The sequence below is a fragment of the Manacus vitellinus genome, unplaced genomic scaffold (genome assembly GCF_001715985.3).
Source record: "Manacus vitellinus isolate BGI_N305 unplaced genomic scaffold, ASM171598v3 scaffold_0_pilon, whole genome shotgun sequence".
NCBI lineage: Eukaryota > Metazoa > Chordata > Aves > Passeriformes > Pipridae > Manacus > Manacus vitellinus.
This window is the reverse complement of record NW_021938789.1, coordinates 56,017,213-56,041,996: the sequence shown is the minus strand read 5'-3', so window position 1 is coordinate 56,041,996 and position 24,784 is coordinate 56,017,213. Positions and strand designations below refer to the sequence as shown.

General features: G+C 41.3%; 1 protein-coding gene across 4 annotated transcripts; it reads right to left on the bottom strand.

Moving 5' to 3' along the window:
- On the bottom strand, positions 1-24,575 carry LIN54 (lin-54 DREAM MuvB core complex component). Of its 4 annotated transcripts, none has more exons than XM_018073799.1 (13): positions 23,847-24,575; positions 18,099-18,219; positions 15,222-15,364; positions 13,649-13,807; positions 11,097-11,313; positions 10,297-10,370; positions 9,949-10,146; positions 8,059-8,150; positions 6,755-6,826; positions 4,251-4,353; positions 3,921-4,058; positions 3,012-3,214; positions 1-2,442 (listed from the first exon to the last, which is right to left on the bottom strand). In XM_018073799.1, exons 1-13 carry the CDS (start codon positions 24,537-24,539, stop codon positions 2,241-2,243), a joined length of 2,415 nt encoding a protein of 804 aa, XP_017929288.1. In that variant the 5' UTR covers positions 24,540-24,575; the 3' UTR covers positions 1-2,240. The 4 variants fall into 4 exon arrangements, with proteins under 4 accessions (XP_017929288.1, XP_017929268.1, XP_008931995.2 ...); XM_018073779.1 differs by having other exon boundaries at positions 13,649-13,804; positions 23,847-24,571; XM_008933747.2 differs by lacking the exon at positions 13,649-13,807 and having other exon boundaries at positions 23,847-24,571.
- Between the last annotated feature and the right edge of the window lie 209 nt (positions 24,576-24,784).

The following is a 24,784-nucleotide window of genomic DNA, read 5'->3' as shown; positions in this document are numbered from 1 at the left end:
GAAGAACTAAGAGCATTTGATTGCACCTTCAAAGTCTTTACAAGCAAAATATTCTCCAGCAATGCCATCATACATAATTACAACTGTAATCTAAATTTCACAAGTGCTTTTGCACACTGTATATAAATACACATCACAAAAGGTGCAATTTAGAGTAGGACACGGAATATATACAAAATTAACATGGACTGAAGTCTAAACAAAAGGCATATTGCAATCTGTTCGAAAAATAACGTAAGTAGGTATTACTTTATTCACTTACACTAATTTACATTTATACAAATCTTACTGGACATACTATATTAGGTCACTAGAAGTAAACAGAATATCCGCACTATCTACAGGTAAAGTTACTGCACTGATTTTTTTAGTAAATCCAAGTCCTAATCATGAGAAAAATGGCATTTACTTACACAAGAGGAGGATTCCCTTTTCAGAGATATGCACAAATATACTTGGTATTGACGCTCAGGGAGATGTTAATGGCAGACAGAGCCCTTCAGACAGTGACTGGCAGGCCGAGCCCTGTCTGCAACAGCCACCCAGTGGGCCCAGCACTGCTGCTGGATGCTTCCCAGGCCCTTTCATGCCTCCAAGGCATTTTGAGGAGGCACTGGTCAAGGGCCTTCTGCTCAGTGCACAGGGCTGTGAGGTGAAGCATCCTCCCATCCTATTTATTGCCTTCACACACATAGGCACATATCTCTGCTGCTGGTTTGCCTAGGCCCTACTTTTCCCCAGCCTGGCCCTGCTAGAAAACCTGAAGAAAGAGCTCTGCTGCATTTCTCTGTATTTACAGTTTTAATAGAAGGAATACAAAATACCTTTTGGAAAAACATAGCTAGTTCAGGCTGCAGTGAGACAGGTAATAAAAATGCCTGTGATTAAACATGGTTAATGGATGTTCACGATAGGTAAGTAACCTACCAAGTTAAATTTGCAAATGTGTTCCACTATCAAAAATGTGATTTGAGATTGCCTGTAACAAATACTGAAAAAAATCCCCTGCCTTAGTCTATACCCAGCTATAGCTGATTGCCCCCCCATTTAGTGTAAAAGGATCTGTGTGTCTGTTTTCGTAGCAATCCTGATTCTGTGCTAGTATATTCTCTGATCACAGCTCTCACAATTATTCTCAACAACTCTAAAAAAGCCCTTATGCCAAGAAAATTGCCAAGGCATAGAGAAGCAGCATCCTGAAGACCCACAGCCAGGCTGAACATGATCCGTACCTGCATTTGCAAGTCGATTCAGATGCAGATTGTCATCTCCCATGACTTCAGCTTCTCAGGCTTAAACAACTTCCAGGGCTACAGCTTGATCCTAGAAAACACAATGGACTGCACAGCCCTGCTTCCAGTGAGGGATTAGGCTGCTGCAGGCCTCTGAAAAACCAATCTTCACCTAAGCAACAGCGTCCACCTGCTGCACACTTAGGTAACACTACGCTGGGCAGACAGTTTGGCATCACGGCATTGCTGCCACCTGGCATCACTTCTGAGAACAGGCCACTGTCTTAGCCTTCAAGTTCCAGCTTAAGAAACACCTGAGCTCTCAGCCACATTCCTATCAAAAATTCCCATTAATTCCATTTTCCTCTAAACTCCTTGGGCCCCACTCCAGCCAGATTCTCCACAACTTGCTCAATGCTAAATCTGCAAGCGACCCCTCTGTATTATTGCCTAGGTATTTCACAGTGCTCCGTGCACTAAAGGAACATGCTGCATCAGGTCCTAAATACAAGTACTACCTTCCAGTTGAATGCTCATTTTTACATACTTCCTTTCAGAATTATCTTGGATACACTGGTACCTCCTTATTACAGGTCTGTCACCAAAAGCATGACCCAGCTGTTGACATCATCTGTGTTTTCCTGTATGCACAAAGTGATGCCAATTCATACACCGTAAATAATATATATTATAATAATTTATATATGCCCTTCAGACAATTATTCTGGGGAAAGGGGAGAACACATCTAATTTTAAGAAATCCAGGGTAAAAGCTGTACATTGGGAAGAAAAATTGACCTTTAGGCATTGTCTTAAGTAGAAGAGGATTTAGCTAAGATTTAAAAGGCTCTACATCTTGTTATAAAAGATCGTTTCAATCTTACATGGGTCAATTTACAACAAGCACCAAATTAACAAATATTATTAAATCCTTTATGCTACACCAAAGTGTCCCTGTGCCTTAAGTGTTCTGTTTCAGTCCGCTTCGTTGCGGCTCATGTGCACGAGTCAGCAGTTCATGGCACAAGGGTCACCTTTGGACTTCCCTGCAGAGCTGATAACCCTCATCAAGCAGCGTCCAAACTCCTCCAGGATCATGCGCTCCGCTGCAGCTTTGGACTTGCCCGTCTTCTCCGCTTGCTCTGCCTGCGCGAGAAGGCATTCGCAGGTTGCATCGGCCACCTCCTTGGTTACAAATGTAAAGGGCAGCCTGAAACAAAGGAAGATCCCCTTGGTCTCTGTAAAAAAACACACAAGGCACCTAACTCTGGGACAGGGCAACTTCTTAGTACAAGGGCTGGCGAGATTTCATTTGTCCCATTGCTTCCAAGAGCCTTTAGACAACCTACAGGGAGTGAATAAGCCCCAATTAACAACAGTCAAATGAACTGATGGGCCCTTATGCTTTGGTGCCTGCCTCCATTGATGGACATTTTGGAACAGTCATTGAAATGCCCAGGTAGACAGAACCATTCTCCAGCTTTTACTACAGGGGTAGCTCAAGGATTACATCCTCTCAGTAAATGGCACTTGTACTTCTGTGACCACTGTGCTTTCTGTGAGCACACAGGCAACGAAGAGAAGACAATACTTAGTTACAGCTAAGCTTGGCATGCCCCAGGTCCCACAGAAGGCAGGAACAAAAAAGCTCCATTCACCTGACTGCTCCTGCTTCTACAGCTTACACAGACAAGATTCAAAGATGACAGGGACATACCTGTCACGTACATCAAAAAACCCACACTAGAAACAACTTAAACACGTGCAGCATTAACTTACTTCCCACCACCACTGCTGAGTGCTGGTGCTGGCCTTGTCAGCAAATCTGAGATCTGAGAAGATAGCTTGGTCTTTGCAGCAGTCTGCTGCTGGACTCTAACTTCTGCAGCATCTGCTAAATGCATCAACGTCTTCCGCTCTGGGCTCTCTTCAAAATTTTTACAGCCAATGCATTTGCATATGGAAGAACACATGATTTTTGCCTGAAAGAAACAAAAAACCCATAAGAGACCTGTTGCAACCTTGAGCCCTTTTATGACAAGCCACAACAAAAAGATCTTGTTTTAATCTCGTACTAATTAGCCACTAGAAGAAACCCCCAAGCAGTAATTTTCTCTCTAAATTCTTACCTCAAGCTGAGATGCTTTCCAAGAATGTATACTTGAATCAAATAACAGAGCATAAAATGTAAATCAATGGTTTCCCACTCATCCCTTTCTTCACCAACCTCCAGTTTCCGTGGGAATTTAGAGGGTTGAGCTATGAGAGAAGTCAGTCTGCCACTGTCTCTACATCCACAGACTGATCAGTTAGCAGGTGAAGTAACAACAACTTTTGGTTTTGACTTCCACAGACACATTCTATCCCAGAGCATGCATGGGATGCTGATTCAACTCCTCCTAGGGACTTAGTGCAGTAGATTTCTTTAGGAAATAGTGCTATTCAGTAAAAAACAAATCCAAGCTGGAGTCTGAAGTTGCTACATTGTTTAAAATTAAAATTACACAACAAAAGTAATCAATTTTGCCATATACATGGATTTCTAAGTGAAAACTGCTGGGAGAAGAGGTAACATTATGGCAATAGAAAAGAAGAAAAAGCATTATAGCAGTACAAACAAGAGACAAAGCAAGTCACTGCACTAAATGGAAAAAGCTAGTATCTTTAAAATGAGACAATGTTTCATACCTCATAACATTCGCAGTAGTTTTTGAGACATCCCGAGCGCTTACAGTTACACCCTTTGCTGTGTCTCCGATCCGACTCTCCTTCCTTTCCTTTCCCTATTTTGGGCTTGAAGGCTTCAGGGTTTCTGTCGAGGCAGGCCTGTTAATGCAGACCCAAAGGGTCAGTCATTGCACGCAGGGATCAGAATTTAGAGGTGCAATAAAAGAACTTAAGCCTTGCACATGTGGGAGGAGATCAGGGCATTATACACCCACTCTGCCCCGCTCTGTAGCTTCAGGAGACATAAGCTAAATAGCTTTCATCCCGGGGGCAGGGGAAGAGGCCCCTCACCTTTATTGCTTTTTGCCTATCATTTTCATGGTCCAGGTTGTTGTAGCAATTTGTACAGTTGCAGTTATTGCAGAATTCACCGTTTGCAAAACAATCACAATACCTGAAACAGAAGATGCAGAAGGTGTTTGTAATCCTGACCATTACATTGGTGTTAGCACTGGTGGCAGCAGCAGAAGTTCCTACTCCGGCAATATGCACTAATAAGGGTCACCCTGTGCTCAACTCCACCTGTACAAGCAGTACCAGGTTCATTGCAGAGCCAAAATCCTCTAGCACAGGTCTAGCTGCTGTCTAAAGACACAGGTATAACTGAGGGTGCCCACCTGAGCTCATGTTCACATAGCGCAGGTCCCCACAGCAGCAAGAAAAGCTAAGGAGACTTTTTTCTAGGGTGACTCCTGGGTCACCTACATACTGAGGGCCATCCTGCTGCAGCCACTTCACAGCCAGCTCCTGACTCAGCCAGTCCAAGCCAGCCCTCAGGAACTCTCATGCTGCTGAAACAAAAGGCAAGCAATTGGAGTGCCAGGTAACAGGCAAACTGACTAACACAGCAACGAGTCTTTTTTGGTTAGTTTTGCCCATACACTGTTTGCAGCTCTGAGCTGAGACAGAGTTCATCAAAACAGGGATGGAAGAATAGAAAAGGAATAACAATTGGTAAATCTTGGAGGCTTTGAAGCACAGGTAACTAGGGGAGGGATCTGAATGAGGATAAGGCTGTAGTTATCAGAGACTTTTTAAAGGGACAAGTATGTGAATAAAAAGCAGCAAAACATGGACAGGGAAAGCCAATCACATTGCCATGCCTCTTATGTACCTCTGGTGCCTCCCACCAAAACCAAGATCTCACCAATCCCACAGATCTGATACATGGAAGTACCACATTCATCCCCAGCTCAAACATGGCTTTAGGCCACAACAAACTCTGTCATGTTTCAATGCTTCCAGTACCACCTCCAGCTATAGCTAAAAACTACTGATACTTTTCACTTGCTTTTCAAATCCTGCTGGGAGCAGGATTTGGGAGCATATGTTCATTTTTAGGAGCCTAAAAAAAACTGGCTTTCTGTGTCTTGCCCAGCACAATGCTACAAGAACTAGATTAGGGTTCCCCTGGAGTCAACTACAAGCCTTCATCTGGCTGCACCGCGTTTTGGTGATTTTTAGCATCTTGAATGGTCCCAGGGACAAACTACATCAAAAGCTTTTACAATCTGTAACAGCTTTCTCTTCTGTCCTGTCTAAAATTCAGTAGTGGGATGGTCCTGGCTTCCAAAACAAACAGAACATCAGTGAACAAATAACTGAGTTTACTTCTTTGTAGAACAGGCTATGTGTCTACCTTCAACATGCATTTGAGAAAAACCAACTCCCCTTCCAGACAGGAAGAAGTTTTACTAGTAAGAAAGCACCTTTGCCAGAGTGACTTAACCATTTGCTCTCCACCAATGCCTAGCCACTTAAAGGTATAATGACAGCAATTTACAAGAAAAGGTTGTTTCCAAAGCACTCTGAAGGTGTGAAATATCACCAGTGATGGCATTATTCTCCCAGAAATTCTAGTGCACTATAGCATCAAAAACTAAAGCAAGTGGAAAACTCCACACATCTAACACATACTGGGCACTATGAGGTCATTCATATGTGTAAAATATCTGAAAAAACAGCTCCACAACTTCCTGTTTGCCATGTCTTCTATGCAAAAGACATAAAAAAAAGCACAGGGCACACCTCCCCATATAGAGATGGGGTGCACTAACACAAAGAAACACAAGCTTAAAAGTTTAAACACATTTCTTAACTTGGGTTCAGATACTGCTGCATCACTTCCCCTTTGAGTGCCACACCCCTGATTTCCTACTCATTGTCTAGGATTCAGGGAACCACAGATTAATTTCAGTATCTTCTTCCATTACTGTCCAAAAAATATCGGTAAACTGACTTTGCCTCAATAAGGAAACTGTCCTCAGCTTAGAATGCTTTTATGTCAAATTCTTACAAATACATCAAATGAAACAGCAAAATATCTCATAAGGATACGAAAGACTCAGACTATCAGTGAAGAATCACTTGTCTATTCAGTCCTTTACTAAGAGATACAGAGCCCAAATTTGCTGAAGTACTCAAACCAGCATGATATTACTGATGTGCTTCACCGAAGTATAGTAAATGCCCACTGATGATGCCATGGGATGCCATCTCCCTCATGGTAACACCAAAGCAACTAGAGCTGCTGAGTGGAATGGCTTCATGGATTCATCATGCAACAAGGCTGCAAAGTCAGACATTTTTAAAATGCTAGGGCCTGTATAGCTGACAGGAGTTGCAGAATTACACAGGCTCTGCAGCATCTCCACCGTTACCAACGGTAACCTTAAATTAGCATCTAGACAGAAAATTTCTGACATACTTAAAACCTTTATATTCTGATACTTGGCATACATTTGTGATGTTAAAGTTAAGGCTTAAAAAAATCCCCAATACCAAGCTGTACTTACAATTTCAAACACAGAGATTTAGTACAATTGCAAGGCTTCCTGGGGCGGTTTGCAGATTCAGAAGAAATTATTCTGTGGAGGGGAAAAGGGCATTTATGTTTATACACAAACACTGTTTTGTCAGTTTCTTCCTATTTTAAATTTAAGTAAGTAGCTCATAATGAAAAATTTGAAAAAACCTTTATATTCCCCTTGCATTATTTTTTTTGCTGACTGCATTTAAGTAACTATTCTATGCAGTCCTTTATACAGTGCCTTTCCAACCCAGAAAGAGCTGGATTATTTGCTGCAAACCTGGATGCATGCCTAAAGTAGAAATGAGGCTTAAAGCTAGAGGAAGCATCATAACTAAAAACTGGAGTCAGGGAAACCGTCCCCAGAACCCCTCTAAATGCAGTGGGACTAGATCCAGTCAAGGTTTGCACAACATGATCATGGCCTTTTCTTTTGTTCTAGTTGGAATTAGGAAGAAAAAGAAAAACAAACAAAAAAAACTCTAGAATAATGGGAAAGCAAGCCAAAATCAGTATTCAGTTTATCTATAAGTTTTATATTAGACACAGTCTTTAACTGCTCTTAAAACTCAGATTTTGTGACACTAATCACTTCTGATGAGATTTGTTCCATCCGTATCCAGCAATTTCTGCATGTAATACCAGGGAGATTAAATCAAACCCGTTCATTTGAATGGCTGCATCTGGATTTGGGATTAGTTTGCATCAGTTGAGGTTGCAGCAACAAAAAGCACCATTTCCAGCAAACAATAACACAAAAGGCCTGTGCAGAACAGCTAAGCCTGCTGGATTGGCAAAGGGAAAATAATACATGTTAGCTGTTATTTTCATCCTTAAAGGAAAAATGCAAGACTGAAAAAACCCAAAGCCTCCTATCAGGATCCATTTTGTTGTTTGGCTGAGTTTCTGCATGTGCTAAGCATCCAGCTCATATGTTGTCCAGTACCTCTTTCCAGTAATGCTGAGGAGTAGTTGAGGCCTGTAGCTCCCAGGTGATGATACAAAATAAAAAAAGTGAGCAACATAGAGCTTTCGGGTCAACTTCCTGCTACCCGAGTTCAAAAAACAGAAAGGATAACACAGCTTTGATCAAGAGACTGGCTCAATTGTCAGAGAGATCCACGCCTTTTAGTCAGAGGTAGTAACCACACCACAGTTTACTTAAGCCTCTTGGAAAATCCCCCAAACCAAACTCCAACACCTCACCTCCCACCCTTCTTTATAATAGAAATGAAAGAAGATGCTCATTTAAGCAGCCTATTCCACAGGTTTGTTTTTCAAAATACTTACCCATTAAATGGCAGCCGTGCTTGGGACTGGATACTAGATGTCCCTGTGAAGCCAGTGTTGCTTGCTATAGATACATACGATGATTGTTGTAGCTAACAAAACAAAAAGGTTAATGTGTGACATGAAAGAAATTAAGGATGTGTGGTTAGTCTTTTAATTAGCTATCCAGATACTGTCATATAAATAATTTGCTTTTAAGTACAGTTTTAAACATTTACAGAACTTGGACCCAGGTAGCAACCTCCTGCCTTCACACTTAGCGTAAAAATATTATTTTAGATTATATTTTCGTTCTCAATTACAGTGTCATACATACAGAGCCATAGAGATGACAGAGATAACACACAGAATGTTCAGATCATAACCAGTTCCTGCTCCTAAAAACATGTTAATTTTCTCCCTTCTTCTCCCAAGCAACCCTGCCCCTAATAGAGCAGGATCACTTCCTGCACAAATTACTTTAGTAGCTTCCTTTATATACAATCCACTTAATACGGAATTAAAGTGAGTCATGGTTTGCATTCCAACTTTCCTGCATACCTGAACCCACAGTTTATTTGTCACATTAAAAAACCCAAACCTCCTAAGAACCTGCCAAACAACACTGTTCTGGGCTACCTTCTTGAGTATTACCTACATGCAGCTGTTTCCTCCTGCTGGGACAGGTTCCAGATATGGACCTGCTGGGGCCAGGCAAAGGGGAGTGATTGTGACCAGAACACAAAACCTCAGAGAAGAGGTCCAACAAATACTATTAGTTAAAGTAAAATTTGTATAAGTAGAGTGGAAGGACACAGTAACAGTCCTCAGGGTCAAACTGCAACTGTGACAAAACCAGAAGGGAACCTGAAAGGAGGCTGGTACCAGCAAGGCCGTGAGCTATCAGAGTCCTTGTTTCTACAAACTGACTCATCGGCCTTCAGCAGAACCTTACCTTTATTCTGCTTTTCATATTGATTGTTGGTCAGATCTTGGCAAAGAGCAACATCTAATCCCTAGACCTGCATTGGTGTGACTGGTACCACCTGTTTCTGACCCCTGCCAATGTGTTGGCATTAACTAACACCATTTTGTAATGCAAGCAGCCACTCTCTGTGACCAAGTGGGTCACAGACACACTCCCTTTCTCCTCATTATCAGACCCTGTGAACCAAGTAGACAAAGCAATAGGATTTCTTCTTCCCTTCACTACAGGTCTCAGGATTCCTGGGCACAAGGCCAGTAACTCTCTTCCTTTCTGACTGTGAATGTCTCAGGCACCCATCCAGGTAGCGGTGATGACTGTCACAGAAGAGGGAAGTGTAACAGCACACAGAACACAGTCTGTAACACCAAGCAATTCCAAGTCCTAAGTGGGGAACTTGGCTTGGACCTGCTGCTGAGACCCATGAGCACACAGTGGCCAGGGTCACCTCCATTGACATCTGCTTCCTCTGAGGGCCGAGTGATTTGTACTTTTCTGTACAATTTTCAAGTTTAGATTATGAATGTTAAATTGATGAGGCAAGCTGTGTATCAAGATCTGACCCTATCTGCAGAGGGTCTAGGTGATTAGAAATTTTAAGTTGAGATCTAGGTCATTAGAACCATAAGTTGTATTATAAGTTTGTGTTACAAATTCTGTACTGTGGTACTCAGAATGGTGCTGCACTGATTCTGCTTATAGAAATACTGTGCTATTCTGATTATAAATTCTATGCTACGCTAATAAAAAAATCCTGTTGAGAAAATAAACCTTTAATTGTAATTGATTTAGTGCAATCCTCATTCTGCCAGGGGTCCCTAAAAGAAACTGTTGCCTCAGCATCAGGTGACAGTCAGGGAGTGAGAACCTTTAAGGGGAAGGCAGTACGTCCCACAACAGCAGCACATCTCCGGGTAACACCATACCTGTGTGACATACTGAGCTGGAAGGACGGCATACCCGACGTTCCCTGTGCCAGGTGCTGGTGCCAGCACAGTTCCTGGTGGGAGGTTGGTGAGGTTGGGCTGTATCTGTGGCAGTGGAGTGGCTGGCATAATAAGTCTTTGTTGGGGCTGACTAGTAGTAACTATCTGTGAAGTTGAGTTGATTGGTTTGGGCACCACCTGGAGAGAGAAGAGGTCTTTATGAAATCAGTGTTTCACTGATTCAAAATGCACTTTTATTAATGAACATTTCATTACAGAGCTGGAGCAAGACTTTTTTTCCACTCAGCTAAAACAAGTCAGGAACATGCCTTTTAAAACTTAGCTCACCTGTTTCACAGTCTGTGCTGGTACTATGGGAACTGACATACGCACTGGGGTCGTGTTCACCACCACTGGCTTCGCTGGTGTCAAGAAACAACATCACATTAACACGTAGTATTCACTCAAAGTCCACAGTTCAGTCCTTCAGACTTTCACATATGCATAATGCAGAGGTGCTGTAACAATGCACTGCCCAAACTCATGGCATACAACACTTGGGTCTAAAGAACGCCCTTGTAAACAAGTACTTGGCATGAGAGCCTGCACACACATTTCACAGCAATGGCTTAAAAAGCAGTCTGGGTGCAGACCTCCTCTGGACACTGTATTTCTCTTACATCCCTTTTCCCTTTGAAATCTTTTATTCCTTCACAGCTCTGGAAAGCACAAACAGAAACCAGCAGAAGCATCTGGCACTTCTGAAGTAATTTACATGGAAGGATCTTCACGATACAGAAGTTTTGGCAATAAGTTTGTGGGCTGTCCTGCCATCACGCTTTTCATACCAGGATGTGGGAGTTGCCACGAGTGACCCACAATCTGGTAAACTAGGTAAAAGCAACTTAAAATGCTCCAAGAGTTCAGGCCCAACTACAGAGCAATTTGACACAAAGGGGCGTTTCCACACACAAACCGTAAGTAACAGCAAAATATGACATTTATAGGAGTCTTACCACAAAACCAAGTATAGCTGGCAGTCTTCACAGATTTCTGTTATGTATTCATTTTAATCCTTACAAAACAAACATGGAAAAAAACCCCAAAACAATAAAAGCTTCAGACAACACATTAACACCAGCACTTACCTTGTTGAAGAGGCTGAGTATTCGTACTGGGATTTTGACTGGCTGATTGGGTTGAACTACTGGCTGTTGTGGCAGTAACGAGTCTGACATAATGGAACTTGCTTCCAGGTACCTGAATCTGCTGAACATTGGGTGCAGTTGCCAAAGGAATAATTGTCTTAAATTGAGATGTACCCACTCCTCCTACAGTAATGGTCTGCACTGCTGATTTCACAGCCTGTTAAGCCAACACAGACAGCATGAAGTTACTTGTACACAGGCAGAAAGAACATCAGCATGCTTATTCCTCAACTTGTTAGTGAGCAACTCTACCACAACATTCATATCCCTGAGACAAAAGTCAGTTGCCCCCATTTTTGCTTTCAAAAGTAGAACAGATATGAAGAGATTAAATGCCTCTCAACAGCTCAGAGCAAACTCAGTTCCATTTTCAATGCTCTACACCAAACACCAGAATAAACTAATATTTACATGTGTGGGGTGACTCAGTCCACTTGCCCAGATACAATGTCTGCCAAAACTATTTCAGGTGACTACCCAGAACATTATTCAGCTTGTATTCCAAAATCAAGCAACAACCAAACCTAAAAATATTTCTACTAATAAAAGCACATGGTAAGAACTTGCAGAACTCTTTGTGCTGGACTGCAGTATGATTTATCTCTGCGGGTACAGATACGTTCTGTTAAGACAGTTTGTGATTAATACACAGAAATCACTATGCAACCCTTGAGAAGAAAATGGAACAGAGTCCATAAACTGGCAGACATCAGAAACAGAGTACAAGCTGAGAAATGAAAAAAGCAGGAACAATGAGGAGTAGCAAAACAAATTCATTAAGAAAAAAGGCAAAATGGTGAAAGAAAGGGAGCTCAGCAGACCTGTACTACCTCACAGCTGGAGTACTGGTACACCTGGAATTTGAAAGACTTCATCTTTCCAATTTTTCTTAAGCTACAAACTAATAACAAGTTTTTATTTTATTTATACACATTCATAAGCCTATTGGTTTGATAACAGCCTCTTTTTCCAGCCTTGCTCGACCTTAAACTTTGATTTATTCCTCCTTTTTCTTCTTCCATCTTAACTCCTTCTGAAGTTCAGTTTTTTATTCTCAGTATCTTTTAATATTGATATTAAACATATTGTCCTTAAGTTTTACTATTAAATTTGATTGGTAGTATGATGTGAATTCTTATGAGAACATTTTCCCAGCTCCCCAGCTTTCAGCAACTACACAAATGTTATCTCAAAATTGCACACATTTCACTGGATATATAAGTCTGGTCTTTTAAAAGGTGTTTTCTTGGGATTTTGTTTTGTTTGTTTTTGTTTTGTTGTTAATACATTAAACCGTAACAAGCCAGAGCAATTCAAAATAAGTACTATCTGCAAGCACAGTCACAGACAAAGTGTTACCAAAGGGAGACCAGTATGAGCCAAGTTCTCTCTAGCTCTCAGATTAGAGGTTGCCATCCAAGGACAACTGGGAAAATTCTAAGATTCAAGTGACAGTTCTTCTAAAGGCATGTTCTTGAGCCCAGTGCAGACAGGTGAAACCCTTGTGTTGTGTCAGACAGCTTTGGATCAGAACCCAGTATGTATAGCCCACAGACTCTCTACTTTTAGGGCACTTGCAGTAGAGTGACAACCTTTCAATGACTGTATCAAAGGACAGTTTTGCCACTTTTAATCTGGGGAAAAAAAGTAAAATTCAAATCTCGATGGTGTCCACATCCCCATATTCCAGTTGTCACCTGTATTAGTAAGATAAGGCTGGCAAAGTCTGTCTGAGTCTCTGGTCTCATGCTGTACATGCAACTGTGTCCGTTCCCTGCTCTATCCACACTCTGTTTATTTACAGACATACACATCCCTTCATGTTCACCAAAACAGGAATGCAGATATTTATATAAAAAAAAAACTCACCCAAGATTACAAAACAGGAAAACAGTAACAACTGCAGTTTGTAAGAAAGGTCAGTTTTGTCTTGTGATTTATCAATGTAAATCAATTTATAAAAGCTATTATGGAAAACCCTATTTTTCTAAAAATGAGACATAGGAATAATGAACAATTTCTAGTTCTGTAGGCTCCATACCATGGTGTCTTACTTATGTGTATTTTCCTCTACCACAGGAATATGAATTCAATTGTTGCAAACCTCAGAAACACCTGGAAAGCACCCCTAGTCAGTGGAAGAGAAACACCGGCAGAAGAGAAAGAACCAAAGAACTCCTGCCCGTGTCATCGGGAGTTTTTCAGATGACCTGGGAGATTCAGTACACAGAGACAAGAACTTACACCAAGTGGAGCTTTCCAGGCTGGAAAGCTGCTTTCTAACAGCATGTCCTTGTACAGGCTTGCAATGGTTTGCGCCCCTCAATTGACGAAGTCTGTGCTCCCCAGGGCAATTCTTTTGCCACTTCTTAAGCAAACACCATTACAAGAACACCTTCAGACTGACCACTGCCAATCTGCCATCCAGCACTCCAGTTTCCAGCAAGCAATGACACAGACACGCTAGAAGACAAAGGAAAGTCAGTGTGTACCTGGGTGGTTGTGTGGTTGACTATAGCCTTCCCAGGGGAGGAGGGTGCTGACTGCTGCACTGTGAGGATCTGCTGTCCTAACGCTACATTCAGTGGGACGCCCACCGTCTTCTGGGGGGAGTTGGGAGGCTGGGAGGCCACTGACACCACTGTTAGCTGCTTGGCAAAACAAAGAAGCAGTTTAAATCCCCGGGCAGGGTACAGGACCCCTGTACATACACATTCCCCTTCTCATGAAAGTACAGCTCTCCACCAGGTCACAGAGCTCCTTCTCTGAACGAGGGCACTGTATTTAATCTCAAATCACAAGTCCAACTGCAACAACAGCAAACCCTTAGAAACTCGAAGGCATTGCTCGTTTCCAGCACCAAAAGGCTAATGCAGAAACCTACCACAGCATCTGGATTTTCTAAATAACAGCTTTATAATTGGTACATCATAAATAGAAATTTTAAAGAAGAGCTGTGGAAAAAAAAATAAATCTCACCTTATACTGCCAATTCAGTCAAACTATAAGAACATCAGTATTTTTAAATGTACTTTCCAGATTCCCACAGAGATCCAGTCATCTGACCACATTTCTGTAGAATGCAGTGTTTGAATACTCTATTCTATACAGACATACCCCTCCAGAGGCAGGGTTTCTACTTTTTGTTCTAAACTTCCTTACATTTTAAGAAAAATCCCAGTTATTAAAAGAGTTTGCTAAGTGCTTAAAAGACTTAGAATTACTTATCTACAGTAAATTCGAGATGTAACCCTAAGGAGTCTTTTCACACTCACTGTTAATTTTGATTCTACAGTTATGTTTTTTTTTAACTTCTTCTTCATGTTGCTTACCTTACTAAGAATTGCCAAACACAAGTCTTTCACTCCATTTGTATAACCTTACATCATTAAAGCACAGCCAAACCAAAAGAATTCTTTATTCTTACTCTACTTTTTATGTGTGATATTTAGCTTGCACGCACTATGCATCTTGTTCCCTTCCCTTCCTTTCTGCAGCAATACTCCTCTTTTCAAGACAATTTCATCAAATCTAAAACACCAGTGTTGCCTTGACCTCTGCCAATCTCTAGCTCTGTATCTGTCACGGACCATTGCAAATCTCATTTACTTCAGGAGCGATCAGGGAAGACTAAATTACCTATGCAGTAGCAGGCAGTGGTTAATAAGTGCTGACCCATTAATATTATCAAGGTCTCCTCTTAAACAGCTGGTTGACATTTTATGAAGGCATTAAAAATAGTCTGAATGCTTGGCTAAGAGGGAACAGCTGCTCTCAGAATGGATGCTTAGGGAATGGCAAAAAATGGCAGGAATGGGAAACTAATGCAGTAATGCATATTTACTTGAAACGACAGTATGGGAGCCAATTGCAAAAATCTAACTCAGGGTATTACCATAGAGCATCGTGATGTGCAACAGAGACTCTGGAGATACCTTTATGGACTCTGGAGATATGTTTATTATCTCAGGAGAGATAATAAACAGCCTGTAGCAAAGACACAGAGAGCTCCGTTCAGACCCTGTGCAGGAGGGGTAGAAGGCTGCAGCCAGAACAGGTCCTTACCTTATTAGGGGATTTGAGTGGTGAGATAGCTATTTTATTCGGTGTCTGTTGTGTAGTACTCAAAGTTGATCCAATGACTCCGCTCTCAGAGATCGTTATTGTCTTTGGTGGTGTCCCTGGAGCAGACTGGGAAAAAACCCTACCTACAAACAATGAAGATACCATCAGCTCCAGTTATCCCTGTTCATGTTGACTTTTAAAGTAAAGTTTTCTCTGCATCTTGTGCAACTGATCCCTACTTCTGAGAGTGTACGACCTGGTACGAAGGACACTGGCGTCCTTTAAGTTAGATTTAGCATCAAAGAAGAAAATAATTGGCATTATTGCAAATAAAACAACTGTTACTTGGGCTTGAAAAGTGCCAGAATGTACATTGAGCTTTCTGTGACATTCAGCTGCAAGTTCTTTATAGCCAGGACAGCATCCTGAGCTCCAATACACCTCTGCTGCACACAAACCCCCAGCCAGCTGGCAGTCTCCTAGGAAGTCCCTGGGCTGCTGCCAATGGATGGAGAAACTGAGCATCTGGGGGGAAACTACTTCCTTTTAAAACCTCAACCATCAAAAACGAGCTGTGTTACAGTGGCCAAGAAGAAGTTGTTTTGTCTCTCTACACTGAACTCTAAGGTTTTAGGCTTTTTTCTTCTGTGTTGGTGGTTGTTTCTTTCACTGCCCAACAAAACATATGACACACACGTGAAAACAAGGGTGGTAGCGTGAGTCTACAAACTATCTGTTTTTACCATGCCAAAGAACAGTAAACATCAAAACCAGCAGCGCCAAATCATGAAATCAGTCTCAGGAATATTGCAAAACTCCCATAATGGAAAACAGATAATTTTTTTTTCATACTTTCTATGTTTCTTTCCAAGAGAGTGCTTGACCACTGAGCTTTCCTCTGCTGCACTTTGGTTCAGACTCATTTCTGTCATAGCTTGTCTGTCACCCATTCTGTTGTACTACATTTATAAAAATAAGAGACACACACCAGTATAACTTTTCCATCCAAAATCAAGTGGCATAACAATTAAAGTCAACCGGAACTAACAAGAAAAAGCATTGTCCTCATGGAAACCTGATTTCCTCTGAGGTCTACATGCTCTAAAATGACCACTTTTGTGCAGTCTAACTAACAGCACAGATAGTTGCCAGCAGCTGCTAAAGCCACATGCAACCCAAAGAATGTCAGAGTCAGTGAGAATTTTATCATCTACAGTTTCAATGCTTTGAGTTATTTTCCTAGTGAAAGCTTTCCCTTTCTTACTACATCTCCTCTGCACCTTTTGGCATCAGCTTCCTGAACATAATCTGATTACTTATATTGACAAGTCTTTCAAATTTACAACTTCAACCTCAGTTTGTAGGAATTCCCAGGCAACTAAAAATATTTACCGGATTCAGGAAAACATGCAAACAAAATTGAAACTGAAAACACAAATGTTACACCTTCCCTAAAATGATGTCAACCTCTCAACGCTGGCAAGCTGTGCTGGCTGTTTGGAATGGTGAGAGGAAAGGCAGATGTTTAAAAAGAGTTCCCTCTTGATTAGTGAAGCATCTTCACCTCCCAGTGATGCTTTTCTCACAGGTTCAGGTACAGGCACTCTAGATTTTCCAAAATATTGATTTAAAAACTGCAAGTTGTTTTTAATGTTTTTGGGTTGGGTTTTTTGTTTGTTTGGATTTTGGTTTGGTTTTTTAACATAAAGACAGCTTAATTCAAATATTTAAGCAGGCACAGCAATCTTCTTATTCACAGGTCCGTATATTTGGTAGGGAATTATTTGAGAAAGGGGACAAATTGGTGAGTGGGGTGGGGAATCCCTGTTTCACTTGAAACATAGGTCGGGCTGCAGGCAGCCTGACAACTCAAGAAAAAGATTATGTTTCAGTTACATGCCATTCACTTGTACCTATCAGTTTTGAATACAGGAGACAGTTACACACTTTCTAAAACCAGCTCAAGTCCCAGTTCTGTAAAGACTTAACAAATTTATTTAAATATACCTTTAAACAATATCTTTGTTCAAAGATTTTAGGCCTACTTGGGTTGTTCAATCTGGAAGCAGTTAAAGACATCCTTCAAAGCTCTGAAGACAACTCTGGCTTCCTACATTTGTCCTTTTCAGATAATTTACGTGTCTAGGATGTTTGCATACCTGCTGTGATGCATTCAGCAACAGATCCGTTGGTCCCACTGCCATAATAAACAAATGATTACACTGTGGGTTTTTTCTTTCATTTTGGTGGTGCTTTTGTTATTGTTCTATCAAGGTTGGTTAGGCTTTTTTTTAAGGATTCAAAGATTTTTTTTCCAATGAGAAAAATAATTTCTTTTTTGCCTTAATTACTTTCTTAGACGCTTCTGAGATGGTTATTTTAGAAGTAGGTGAGCGACTTAATAGAAACCACACAGTTTTATTCACTTATTTCACTCAAACATTTTTCCTGTTACTTGCATGTATTACATTTAAGTCCAACTATAAGCAGATTAAAGTAATACAACAGCACGTGTCTCCTTTCCCCCTTGTGTGTTTATATAATGTTTCTACAATTACTTTCTGTTTAGCAAGTAGTCTTTTCTGTGGCTCTGGGGTATCTTTTTCTCCTCCCCAAAATCCATAAAGAAAAAGCATCTTGCAGTAAAAGCAACTCTGCAATTACAAAGATTATTCTAAATGAGCTAAGTATAAAGGTATCAACAACTGCATTTATCTGCTCCTACCCATAAAATGCTCTGATCTCTTTTTTCCATTGCTTGAGGTACTTTGGCAGAAACTACAGTAAAATAGTTGAAACAAAAAAATTTCTACAATCACCACCTCTTTGAACAGCCTTCAAAAAAAGGTAAAGCAAAACAAGTCAAAGTAGTACAACCTGCAATGACTGGTGACACTTGAGTGGTCTGCCCTGTAACAGCTTTGCTATTGATTGGTTTTGCAAATATCAGCTTGGTGATCACCGGGCCAGAAGTTGGGGTTCGGGTCTTCTTCGCAATCTAAAAGATGGAGGAAAAAAGATCTAAAGTAACTTGAGCATTTTGGATCTAAATCACTGTATTGTTAAGTACATTAAAAAATAAAAAGGGCAATACTTGCACGCATAATTAGAAGAATAACTGCTTATCTCGCATTCCATCTCCATTTCTCCCTACGGAAAGAGCTTGGATATTATCCATGACACTTCAGAAAGCCAGCTACCAGAGTAGGATAGCCATATCCCTCACAAAGATATATCTCTCTGTGCAAACATACCTCATCTTGAAGATGCCAAAATTATTTCTTTTATGCCGTTGGTCTACATAAAAATATGAAAATTAAATGCACAACTCTCAATATTTGAAGCTTTAAATGAAGTTACTTCTTTCTCAGTCAACCAAGACAAAACTTGGCCTCCAGTGACTTAAATTTGAAAATTACTGCTCTACATCTCTTGACCTATTCTGACACAGCAGCACACTTTTATTTTGCAAATGGGGAAACTGTCTTGTGCAACAGTTCCCCAAAAGTACGTGGATCATGAGTCCCTGAAAGTTTTGGGTAGTCACTAACCAAGAACAAATCAGTTGGCTACCTCCAGGTACAAGAGGATCTTTTTTTCTTTTGTGATCCAGTCTCCTGAAACACAGCTGGACCAAGAACATGTACATGCCATCTGATGACAGATCCCCTCAACCTGAAATCTTTATAAGTAGGGTTTTATAGTCTTAAAAGTCTTAAAGATTACTTTTTCTCCTTTCCCACACTGACAGAAGTTAACTCCCTGATGCATTTATTCTAATAGTTTTTTTACACCAGTACCCAGGTAGTGAACAGTTCAATTTAGAAGTTGACTTTTTTCAAAGGTTTTTAACCTGCTGACAGCAGAGGCTGCCTACAGGTGTGGACTATTGCTAGGATCTTCCCTGAGTCCACATGACCACACTGGAAGGCATTACTGGAGCAGGTACATCCTGCCTCTCCTCCACCACACACCCCCAGGCACATCCTGTGGGAACTTAGCCACCAGCTCCAGCAATATCAGAGAGGCATGACACCGGCATCCCTGTGGGGAGCCACCTCCCAAAGGCACAGAACCACCTTTATGACTCAAGTAGCTGACTGGAGAAATCTCACTGATGTGCCAAGATACAGAGCTGACAGCTACTTTTAATAGCTGGAGAAAGTTAGGAATGCTTAAAGGAAGCAATTGAGTAGGCTGGATGTTATGGTTTCCTACACAAAACCCTATCTATAGAATTTATTGACTGAAAACACTTTTTTTACAGTCAAGTAACGACAAGAGATTTGAAGTATTCAGTAGCACATCACAAATTCCTCAGCTGCTCCACAAAGAGCACATGGGAGGCTGCTTGCACTCCCAGCAGCACACTCATGGCACAAACCAGGAAAGCCAGAGCTGCCCTTCTGCTATGGCACTGGAGCCCCCCAGCCAGCCACGGAAAGCAAACACCATCTCTGCGTGCCTGAGCTACGCCCAGCCAAGGGAAGGCAGCAGCGAGCAGCTCTGACACCAGGCACGAGCAGAGAACAGGCCTCAGTTAAAGGAAGCCATGTGCTACTCCACAGTTACAGCACAAGTGTTCCTCATAGTCAACCTCCACCTCAGACCAGATATGCTGCTTCCAGGGCACATCAGCTGCTTTTACAGGTGACATACAATTGCCAAGGCTTAAAATGAAACAGAAGAAATAAACCTGCTCTTTTTGGAGATATATTAACTAAAACTTTGAAACGTGAGTTGTTTGAAGGAGGAAGTTCCATTCACAGCTCTGTTCATAAATGTAACTCAGTCATTTTAACATTTCAAGGATTCAGTTCTTTTAGCACATACACAGCTGACAGATGAGCAGCCATTGTATCAGTAATTTTTTTCTTTTAATTTGCACACACTTTAATTTCTGATAAATTCCACGCATTTCATCTGCTTGACTTGAGATTTCTGTTCTGCTTAACTTAATCTTACCCTGCCATAAGGTATTATTGCAACTCAACTGCTATTGCTTTTACTCTCCAAAGTGAGAGCAAAGTCTGGCTCAGAACATGATCAACATCCAGCAGGAAGAGCCAGCTCTGGACAACAGCAGTTGTTTCCCAGTAACAGTCAATAAGTGTGCTTAAATGACTTACATGAATACGTGTAAAATACTAGCTACCATTAAGATGAAGTATTTCAGAAAAAAAATAATTAAAAATCCCAAAATGAGAGTTGGTCAACACAAGTAGCCCTGCTTCCCTCATATTCAACTTGTAGTATCTTCCTCAGATAAATGTGCCCCTGCTTTTTGAATGAACTGTTTGTCTACAAAGATGGTCTAATAAATAAGTGAATACTCTCAGGGCTTAGGAGACATAACAAGACTCAAACATGTTTGGTTATACGTGAGGAACAGCGCTTCTCCATCTACCTGCTGCCAAGTGAGCCTTTCTGAGGTTTTGCCACCAGAGCTGACAACCCCAGCCACCTTTGAGAAGCTTCTACATCAGTGGGAAACTCACGATACATTTTAGTAAAGAATGGAGAAGCCAGAGGAAATAATCAAGACAGACTGCCCCTCTGATACCCAGAAAGAGCAAGTTCTCTGGAGCCCTCTGCCATTGACTATACCAATCTCAACAAGCTTAACATTATTCCCCTGCCTATGTAAATTAAGCATGGCCTCTCCAAGTTACTTTGAATTAGACTGCAAAAATATTTCCTGGGACAACACGCTCTTCCATAAGAATATTATATTTACACACTAACCTTCTTTCCCCTATAGAAGTAAAGAGATTTATTTGCAGGCAACTTGATTTAAGTGGTCAATTTATGTCTTCCTAAGCATTCTCCACCAAAGATGAACTAGCAAGTTTATACCATTGGACTCTGTTTTTGGTGGTCAAACTGTGTTCTATTCATACAGAAATAGGCACATCCGACCTCACATTGACTGCATGGGCAGCTACCACAAAGGAGCTAATCCACTCCCTAGATGACCTCTCAGGAGGTTGTCCATGTAGGCACTCTCTATGTAATTTATATTTGGCATAATATGAAAAATCAGGGACTTTAGAAATAGAAAAGGAGAACAGCATACTTCAGAGAAGATGAAGAAACTGAGCTAGGAATGGGATTTTGAGGCTAGGGAGTGCACAAGGTCACTTTTCCATGATGAGACGAAGCCACAATGATGGCTTAGCAGTTGCCTTGCCATGGCAGCAGTGATGCTGTGGAGATGTTGATGTAACTGCTAAAACCAGGGCCAGTTACCACATCAAGCCAAGTTCAAGTCAGACCAGCTTAATGACAGCCATGGTGATGTGTTTGGACATCTGGTTCAGAGTCACGTGCGAGGCCAAACTCCTGCTGCTTAGTGCAGACTAAAGTGGTAACACCAGCAGGCACATCACTGCTTTTGAGCCTCTGTGGAGGCAGGAGCCATGGGCTGAAAGCAGATGCCATGTCCATGGCAGCAGTTTCAACTAAATCAGGACAAGTTCTGAAGAGACAGTAAATAACCTCTGGATATAGATGAGGCCAAAGGTCTTGCCACACTTTTAACTTCACAGACTCATACCTCTAGAGCTATAATCAGAGAAGAAGCAAATTTCCAAGAAACTTTTTGTTGAACTCTACCAATTACCTCTCAAGTGCTGAGATCTCAACTGCCACAATTAGACTACAGCAAGGCTAATTGAGTTTCTCTAATGATATGCAAAGCCCCTATGATAGTGACAATGTAACAAGAACTGATGAGAGCTCTTTGTCATCTAATCTTTTACCGATTCACTTTTCAGCACCAAGTCAAAGCACTGTGCTGCCTTCCATCTGAAATACCTGATTCACAAAGCCCCAAGAGACAAGTTACACAAGACCCTTGGGAAGGCAGGGAGGCATTCACAGCCTCCTTTTCCAGTCACTGAAAAGTTAAGGAGCTCGTTCAGGATGATGGGGTAAATGCAGGACTTCATTTTCTAAGCCAGGGACTCCAGGTCCAGGTTACCTCCCCAGTCACGGTAGAATAGCCCATGAATGTCTCACCCAGCCTCATTTATGACTCTGATACTTTACTAATTTTCTACAGGGAGAAGCACTGTCTGTGAAGTGCTAATGTAATCATCTTCCCTGCGGTATCAGGTGCTAACATTGCCTTCTTGCTTTTCATTTCCTACTTCTCCCTCTCCTTATAGGAAAAAAGGCATGGCAGATGCTAACAACTCAACCTGTTGTGCAAATGGAAGCAATGGTTTAACAAAAAGTGACCCCAACAAAACGAATTTACTCAAACTGCAATTAACTAGATTTATAAATGGATGCAAGTCCATTCATAAGAGCTCCTATCAAGGAACCTGCAGAATTTCTAATGACAAACAGCAGAGGTCATTGACCAAGTCACTGTATTTCAGTCAGTGACAGCACAGGTCACCTCATGCAAGAAAAACCACATCACAGCTAAGTCATTCTCCTCAGTTTCCTGTATCTGTCCTTGGCAGAGAATAACTGAAGTCAAGCAACAGGAACTGACCCACTCTTAAACGTTCCTATGCTGAGTCAAGAGACTTTTATAAAGGCTACAGTGAGAACCATTTATGTACCTTGATCATTAATTATAAGTCCTTTTAGAAAATTTTTGTCTCAAATAGCCATTATTAAACATGTTTCCACAGGTATGATGTAGTAAAAAAATAGAAAATAGAAATTGGTGCAGGAATCATCTGCAGCTTAAAAAAATCTTGATATTTGCTCACATTCGCTTGCCACAAAATACTAGTCAGGAAACATTCGGCTAATAAAACACTTAAAGCTTTGTCATTTTTCATGTGCAGCTGATTATTTTTATTAGAATACTTGGGTTTTAATTTCTTACTTCATTTAGAGGCAAAAATAAATATTTTTTCCATCATAACTTGCAATGAGTTCTGCTTTCCCTTCGCTTCAAGAGGTCTTATTTCTGCCTCGCTGCCAACTAGAACTATGTCACTCACATTTAGTTCTGCCCTACACCAGATGAAGATCAGACCCTTTGAGTCATAACCCAAGTCTTTCCAACACATTTTAAGATCCAAGCAGATTCTCTGTGGTTTCAAATATCTCAAGATCCATGTCAGAGATTGGGAATAAGACCCTGAAGTGTTCATCTTACAACAGTGTCTAGTCCCTCATAATCTACTGATATGCTTTGAGGCAGACAAGATATACCTTTCTGTTCTTTTTCAGATGCTGGAAGTTTTTTTTCAGAGAGTTTATTTAAACAAACCAAATGTGATAGGCAGAAGCTATTCTTTCATAAGAAGTGTACACTTTGAATGAAGAACAACATGCGCACAGAGTTCAATTTAGCCTTCCCGAAAGTATGTAGAATTTATTTTTATAAAATGAAAATAATGAGAAAATTATCTTCATTTTACTGAATAGTTCACTTTCTCTGAGGCAAATCCTAGAATTCTAGACAGTAGCTAGAGGCAAACAGCATAAAATGGTAAACGCATCCACAGATGAAAGCATGGGCTAAGAGCAGCATTGTATTTTTTAATACAAAGAATAAACGCAAAGGCTGAAAACAACAGTGTGTCAATCAGTGCAGGAAACAACAACAGCGGCAACAAAACTGGTTTTAAGATGTTTCATCAGCATAACTCACTTTACCTGTACTGTTTTTACTTGCTGGGACTGCAAGACAGAGGGCTGGGCTGCAGTGTTTATCAGCTGACCTCCCTGCGTCAGAGCTGAGACACCGACAACAGGTTTCACTTCCGACCGACCTCCAATAACAACTTTGATCTGCTGGCCCTGTACCTTGGAGTCTCCGCCTTGGGCTTGGGACACGGTCTTCTGCGACTGCGGGAGTTGGCTGTGGGGTAATGCTAAAACAATAGGCTGGCCAGACTTGCCCAAAGTTGTTACAATGAGCTTTTGCCCATCCGGTTTAATACTCTGATTGCCTATTTTAATGTCGGTGGTCTTGTTCAGAATAATTTGATTGGCTGAAATAGTGACGGGGGTCTGAGCACCGAGTTTATGGAGGCCAGCGGGAAAGGTGGGCTTTGCAGCTGCGTTCCCATCAGGTGTTGGGGTCGTGGTGTTCGCTGTCGCATCGCCTGAGTGGCTGCTGGGGGCAGTGACCGGTTCCGTGGTGACTGTGGCCGTAGTCGAAGCTGAGGAGTCGCTGGTGGAGCTTATGTTCACTATTTCTTCCAGTTCCGTTTCCATGGGAATAGAGTCTCCGATCGGCGACGACACAATAACTGCCTCGATGCCATCATCTTCCACCAGGGTGATGCCTGTGTCCATTATTTCCTCAGGGAGCAAGCTGTTGACTTCTGCTGAAACCACCTCCATTTTAGTAGCAGTGGTAGTGATGATCGGAGCAGGTACTGCAATATTTTAAAAAGTTATTGGCTTCCAGAAAACATACATTTTCAAAGTTCTATAAATAATATTACCAAAGAAAAAATATCATAGAATTTTTTCAAAGTATTGTGCATGCACAGGAGGGATATCATGGAAACAAATCGTTATCAAAACATAACACATTAAGCTGAACTTACTCTCAGTAATAACTTAGACCAAAGCTTTACACAACA

Bases quoted from the DNA above. Each gene is read 5' to 3' on its own strand.
- LIN54 (XM_018073799.1), bottom strand. From the start codon at position 24,539: ATGGAGGTGGTTTCAGCAGAAGTCAACAGCTTGCTCCCTGAGGAAATA. The intron at 15,365-18,098 runs GTTGTACTACTT...CATTGTTTGTAG, and splicing joins AGTGTCACCAGTCATTGCAG to GTAGGGTTTTTTCCCAGTCT. The intron at 11,314-13,648 runs GTACACACTGAC...TTGGCTTAACAG, and splicing joins TCAACCACACAACCACCCAG to GCTGTGAAATCAGCAGTGCA.